The sequence below is a fragment of the Berghia stephanieae genome, chromosome 12, assembly GCF_034508935.2.
Source record: "Berghia stephanieae isolate SIO BIC M18660-M18661 chromosome 12, UCSD_Bste_1.3, whole genome shotgun sequence".
NCBI classification, from domain to species: Eukaryota; Metazoa; Mollusca; class Gastropoda; order Nudibranchia; family Aeolidiidae; genus Berghia; species Berghia stephanieae.
Window position 1 is genome coordinate 28,603,682 of NC_088371.1, and position 7,804 is coordinate 28,611,485.

General features: G+C 34.6%; 1 protein-coding gene across 1 annotated transcript in view; it reads left to right on the plus strand.

The window, feature by feature from the left end:
- LOC144957617 (rho GDP-dissociation inhibitor 2-like) overlaps positions 1–1,272 on the plus strand; it is an 8,901-nt gene extending 7,629 nt beyond the window's left edge. The window contains exon 5 of the mRNA XM_078888961.1: positions 1,118–1,272. Within this exon, the coding sequence (XP_078745087.1) occupies positions 1,118–1,272 (155 nt within the window). The remainder of the gene's footprint in view (positions 1–1,117) is intronic.
- The last annotated feature ends 6,532 nt before the right edge of the window (positions 1,273–7,804 follow it).

Here is a 7,804-nt window from a genome sequence, read left to right on the forward strand (position 1 = left end):
GTCAAAACTTTCATTTATATTATTTTGAAATTTTCCTTATCTTTTAAAATAAAATTATAATTTAATTTAATCAGCAAACTTGTTTAATAATTCAAAGCTATACTTTTGTGGGGACCTTTTGTAAAATCATTTGTCCGATTGTAGTTGAAAATATCTTATATAATATTAATGTCATGAAATCAGTGACAAGTACTTTGCGATAGACTGGCGTCCATTGAAAAGGGTATCAAGCAATTTGCTATTGTCCGTTTCACGTTTTAGAAACCGGGATAAACTCCGGCTCCATGGACCGAATGGCACTGAAGGACTACTTCCTTTTGATGACAGTATGGAATCGGCATAACTATAAAATTGTATTAGAACGCGAGGACTATCGTCACCATTATCATCACCATCATCATCATTATCATCATGATAATCATCAATCGTTACGATGCAGTACTGTGTCAAGCTATTGACATTACGTTATTGACAGCATGGTGACAATGGGAGTATGTTCTATGTGTACTGTTGTGTCCTTGAGTAAGGCACTGCACACAAATTGCCTGCTCGTTCAGGTATAATTTAGTGTTCGGCTAATCTGTTGTTGTCCAAAAATGACGCTGTCCTGATGGCTTGTTTTGTATGAAATTGGTCTTCCGTGTCTTGTTGGTGAACCAGTTTGTGTCACGTCTATGTAGGAGGGTGGAAAGTAGGAGTGGACAGAGAGATCAAAAAGTGACTTGAAAATTAAAGTGATCAAAAACATAAGGGTTTTTTTTGTTGTTTTTTTTTTGTCATATTATGAGAAACTGTATTTGACAATCTTCATGCAAATACGATGTTTATTATTTTTTATCATTAAAAGCAAAAACATGTTTTTTTCCCCTTTTGTGTTTTGTTTGTTTTATTCTCAGTTTTTCAACTACCTTTCAATATTCATCTATCGATTCCAGGAAATTGATGTTTCATGATGTTTCAGATTTCGGAGTTACATCGGGGAGTGACTTCCAAAATGGCTGAAATTTCACATACAGGCGCCACTTCAACGAATAATATTAAATATACTGACTTGCTCACCTGAAACTAAAGTTATATTTGTCCAAAGAAAATTTTTAAAAAATCTATATTAGACCAGAAAAACGGCTTGCTTTCAATAATTTTACCGATATAGATTTGCAATCGAGATACAGCCGTGCGGCCATCTTTGAAAGTTTTGTCGTAGCTTTAGCTATCCCAGATTGTATCTGTACCACGACAAAGACAGCCAAATTAACAATTAAAAATAGCTGAAATATCATTAGTATTAAACTCTCTTTATGACCACTAAAAAGCCACTACATGCCCATTGACGAAGTTGTGACTCTAGCCAGGAACAGACGTGCTTGTTCCCGATATCTGGATTCACTGTGACCGTGACACTTTTATGCTGAAGTAGCATAGCACCTTATAGGCACCATAAGTACAAAGCAACTCATACATACATATTAGAAAGCAGCTAAACAATTTCGGGGATTTTTGGTTACTTTACCTCCAGATATTCTGCTAAATGACAAAATCCCAGAACAAGGGAAATAATCCATATTTAGTCTCTTGTTTTTGTTTTATTTGCATGTAATTAATTATTTTTACAATAATTCAATCTTTTATTTTTTAGATATAATATGAAACATTTACTATTAGGTATATTATCTTTTAAAGCATCTCTTCCGGATTTTATCCATATTAATACTCTTCAACAGTCGTAACGTCACTACCTTCCTAATGACGCATTGTATCTCAGTAACGCTGGCTCTAAACTATCGGAACAATGGCGGACGCCCGAATGAAATCTTTCCGCGGCGAGCATAAAAGGGTATCCAAAGGAGAAAAAAAAGCATAAATTTGATCATGTTTTGACTTTTACATATTCTGATCACAAGGCATATGAAAAGTTCTAGCCAGCATGAAGAATAAAAAGTAATTATTTTCTTTGTTTAGAACCAAGATGGCCGCCGTTGCCGGGCGGCGTGACATCAGACTACTGAATCCAATTGTTATTCAATACTTCCTCCTGTGAATGTCTTTCTTACTGTCAACAATAATGCACATTGAAGTAGTGCAGATATATACGACTTACCATTATTTTACTTTTGAATATATTGAATACTTATTGTCATAGTCTCAAGTGAGTAAAGAGCTACTCGACTATGCATAAAGATATATGTAGAATGAGGCCCCAGAATTTACTAGTTACTATAAATGAAAAATAATTAACGATTTGTTTACAATGAAATAAAAATAATGATGAAATTTAATTAAAAGAGATAAACAGTGATCGTGGCAGTTACAAATAGAGATATGAATATTTTACGTAACTTATGATAATATCTCAGGTTCGTAAGTTTACGTTTCCAGGCAGTTGATGGGCTTGGATGATCTATTCCTCTGATAACAGGATTGGACTCGTAAAATTCCACTTCCAGGCAATTGGTGAGAGGTTATAGTGGAGTACAGCGGGCTTGGGTTTGATCCTTGAAGATTATACAATCAAAGTTAAAAGCTCCGGCGTCTTAATGGTGTAGATATAATATCTACAAAGTCCCAAAAGATAAAAATCTTACAATATATATATAGGAATAGAGCGACTGGCCGTCCGGCATAGATTGTGGAGAGAAAGTGAGTGTCAAATGTTAGACCTATCAGCTTTTATAATAAGTGGCTACGTGACAGAATGTAGAACGAAAAGTATTCACTTATTAGAAATTAATTCGAGGGAAGGCTATAAAAGGAAAGACGATCTAATATTAGAAGGTAAAGTTTATCTAAGCCTACCGATATATAACTGGAGTGAGATGAATTCAGTTCTTAATAAAATAAAATTTAATAAGATAATTGTGAACAACCTTTACTGTGACACTTATGTATCATATATCTAAATTTGTCTTTGAATGTAATAATGTGAAGTGTTACTGAATCTAGATATCTTTAATACCAGATTCTATATAAGTTTTGTATGGAATAACCATTTAAAGGACCGCAGTTTTCAAATACAAGAGGTGCATAATTAGAATGACATAATTATTAATTTGACCTCTCCTCTCTGAGTTCCGGGTTGTGGGCAATATATTAATAGTTTTGCTATTCGCCGCATGCCATGAAAAAAGAATTCCGCGCTTCGCCTCTCTGGAGAAATACTTGTAAATGTTCTTAATTGTAACAAATTTGCATATTTAATCCATATTGTTATCAGATTTATATGAATGTAGAAATCACAACAGGCAGCTACGCCTCTGGCTTTCAACAACAAAAATGTAAAAATTGTTTATGTCGAGTGTGAACAACGTTTACAATTCGCTGTGTCATTTTTAATTCAGGGTGGAAATGTTAGTGTTAGTGAGTAGTGCACGCGATTCTCGTGAAAAGTAAAACCTGTACAGAATCCAATGATCGTAATCAAAACAAAATTCACTGTGTATAGATAGTATGTGCTTGGCTAAGAAGCTCACAACATTGCCATCCGGAAGTATAACGGACCAACACACAAAACTGTGTGTACCCATGAACGTTTATAGTCAGGTTAATACAGTTCAGTGAGCATTACTCATAAACGCGGATGGCAAAAACAATAAGAAAGACCTGTGTGACGTTATCTTTGAACTATCTATATATAGTTCTTAGTTGACGTCACTCAGGTCTTTGTTATTGTTTTTTGCCATCCGCGTTTATGAGTAATGCTCACTAAACTGTATTAACATGACTATAAACGTTCATGGATAAACACAGTTTTGTGTGTTGGTCCGTTATACTTCCGGATGGCAATGTTATGAGCTTCTTAGCCAAGCGCATACTATCTATAATACTGTGATTGTAAAACCTTCAAAAGTTAACTCATCCCCGACCCTTCGTTTTTTATATACCATAAAGAATAAAAATCCCAAAGTATGGTACTATAACAAACCGGCTTAATTTCACTAACAGTTCTATTGTTCGAGCCAATTATCATTAAAAGCCATTAGAGGGTTGTGGAGGTATTTGTGTCAACGAGTCCTTACGGGTGGTGGAGCGGATTATAAAACAAATGATCCTAATTAATAGGGTCATTAATTAGATAACCTGGCCTGTTTTTTTTAATGTGTCATCTATGTATAATTGATATTTATAATGTATATTATTGTTTTATATCTATGTATAATAGACATTTATGTATAATCACGGGTCTTCCCTGAATGGCGCCTGTATATGGAAGTTCTTCCTCAAAAATAAAGTGATTAAAACATGTTAAAAACATGGGAGGGAAACAGTCAAATGTATAGTTAGTTTTGGGAGATGGTATTTTCCCCCTCGTAAACCATCTCTCTGTTATGTATTGTTTTTTATTTATTTTCAACATGTGATTTGTAAACATTGGAGTGTATTCCTCTTAGTGGGATCTTGTGCTTGTGTCTGGGTGAAACATTTAGGTAATCTCAAACTTATACATTAAAAGTGTGCTTTTGGAATCTACATATATTCCCTATTTGAACCAATCCCCCTTTGTCTTACCTTTTCTTAGGTGAATTCTATAACTTTTTGTTACACCATTTCTTCCTTTTTACTGGCGCTGATATCAAATTAATGTGTTGCAAGGGCCGTAAAACCAATAAAAACAAAACAAAGAAAAAATAAATAAATAAACATTAGACTGTATATTATGTGAACCACCATCTAAAAGCGGTATTAAGTCAGGTTGGGAGTGACCCAGATAAATGAGTTTAGAAAAAGGGAGCAAAAGTGTGATGTCAACAAAACTGGTTCCAATCTCATTGGAAGTGTAAAACCACTCTTCCGTAGAACTGAACGCATACCTTGTGGAATTGGTTCTCTGGTTTCAGAATAATAGCGTCTTCTTGTCTAGTATATATATATATATATATATATATATATATATATATATATATATATATATATATATATATATATATATAAAATCGTGTTATGATACAAATTAATATGGTACAAAGACTGCTCGACATATTGACAGCAGCAATGGAGCAAATTCTTATTATAATATTCTTCAATATAGACTTCAATAGACCTCGTAATAATAATAATAATAATAATAATAATAATAATAATAATAATAATAATAATAATAATAATAATAATAATAATAATAATAAAGTGTTCTTCTATAGCGCTCAATGCCGAAGCCTCAAAGCGTTTTACGATATATAATTTATCAAACCATAAATAAAATCATACCGAGCCAAACTGACACACACAACAGTCTCAGCCACTAACTATGAAAGTTGTACAAAATGAAATTGACATTTATTACCAAAATGGAATTTAAAAAAAATAAATAAAACGAATGATTTACTCATCAAATTTAAATGCCTACGATAAAAATTTCTGGAAAAGATGAGTTTTCAGATTTTTCTTATTCTTAAAATTTTCTATGCTGCCCGTGAGCCTTACTGACAAAGGAAGCGAGTTCCAAATGGTAAGTCTTGCTTTATAGCAAGATCTATCGCCGAAATTAGTAAGCCGTGTTTTAGGCACTTTCAGTAGCTGTATCTTCGATGACCTAAGCTGACGAATTGGGGAGTAGGGGACCACATGTTTTTGAATGTAGCTCGGAGATCTGGAATTTTGTGTGTTAAAAGAAAAAGAGCAATTTTGTATTCGATTCTGGCTCGAATGGGCAACCAGTGTAGTGTTCTGAGCGTAGTTTGTACACTTGTTATCTCGTGTCGACTAATTTCCAGAACCATTCTGGCCGTCCTGTTCTGTACCTTTTGGAGTTTGTCAAATTTATTGTCAGGTAGGCCCACCAACAGTAAATTGCTATAGTCGAGGCGTGAAAGTATGAGAGCACACATAACTGCGTTAAGTTGGTTGGATGGGAGAAAGTTTCATTCTTTGCAATCTGTTTAATTCAAAATTCATGGTCCTCACCATCTGGTTAATCTGGTGTCCCAGACTTAAAGACTCGTCGGTACAAAACCAAGATTCTTTGCTCTATCTGTCAGGGAGACATGGCTGTTTAAAACTATGTACATCAGTCATTCTGACATTAGAGGGTGTACCACATAATAACATTTCAGTTTTTTCTTCATTAAGTTTTAGTCTATGACTCTGCATCCTATGTCCAATGGACGCACAACACTGTTCCACATGGAGCGAAGCCAGTCCATGCAAGACGGAACGACATACATATACAGCTGCATATCATCAGCATACTTGTGATAATTTCATCCATTGGGCTCAATGGCGCGTCCAAGAGGCATAGTGTAAAGAGTATAGAGCACTGGATCTAGGACCGCGTCTTGTAGGACACCGAAGTTCAATAGTAAAACAATTGATTGCTTGCCATCAATCGACAGATTGTATTCTATTACTTAGATATGACTTAAACCATTGAAGGACGGTGTCACTGATTCCAAGCCTGTGATAAGTATGGAAAACTTTAAGTTTTAGCATTTCCATTTATCTACACAGCACACCATATTAACATATTTCTACCTGACCTTGCTAGAAATGATAGTCGCCCTGTGTCAAACAAACATCTATTTTTTTCCTACTAATTGTTTTTACAGCAACAACTGTAATTTATATGAACACTGTTCATTTCAATCTTACTAACTTCGTAGTTGGGGCGGCAAATGAAAAAACACGCAATACCGACCGTCAGTAGTCGGAGACCGTCCACCCCTACCCGTAGAATTAGCCCCTTCCGCCCCCCCCCCCCACCATCACTGACTACTTTTAAAACAAGTCACCCCGGTCCATCAACTATCCCACATAGCCTAACTCTGAATACTTCGCAATATGATGATAGCGACAGTAATATTCTATTGGATAATCGAATTAACAACAGTAAGAAGACGAGTGTTATGCATTTTAATGCAAGATCAATTGGTAATAAATCTCACGTAATTAACACTTAATTACCGATTCAAAGAGTGACCTAGTATTTATTGTAGAGACACGGTGATGTTTATGATATAATTTGAAATTGTCCATAGATCCCATATCCTCATAGGGACTGAATTGTAATGGCTTAACGATCCGTGTCAAATTGTCTTACATTTTGATGTCAGATAGGCGCTTCAGCAGGGGCGTGGCTTTATTGGTTGATTTGGTGCCTGGCACCGCATCCATCTTTTAAAAATGGATTACAGCTTTTTAAAAAAAATAATACTGAGAAATGGTATAAATCGCCTCTTACTTATTGGGCTAAGTCTTTTCTTTAAATGTTTTTCTTTCGTTTGTATTTATAGATATAGCATGGTTTTAGTCATTATCTTCTGATTCTGGCAACACCTTATACTGTAAGCATGCCACGCCACTGCGCTTCAGTTATTTGTTTAATACCCATTTCTCCAGCTGTGCAAACATTTCCAAATCCGATTGACTTTTATTGCTTTATTGGGTTCAATGTCTAATCTCTTAATTTTTCTCAGTCACCTTTCTTCATCACTCTTTGAAATATAATTGTCACGGTGTAGGATATTGTGTGAGTCCGTGAACCTATTCTTGAATGATAGAATATAATTCTAATATTGGAAAGAGCGGATGTTACGAAGTAACTATGTAACTATGGTATTGTACTTATTCAATACGCAAGAGCCTGGATTATGACATAAATTCATGGATGGAAACTGCCAGTGGAACTCTAATAGTTGTACAGATATATTATGTCTACATCTTCTGACATCCCGAATTGCTATTTAACATTATAATAATTCATATCGGTGTTCTTGATTAGAAAAAGATCTGAATCGGTTTTGTGAAAATAATTTGAATGACACTAAATTTTGAATTATTCTTTAAGTGAATAAAAAATTATATGATTTCAATA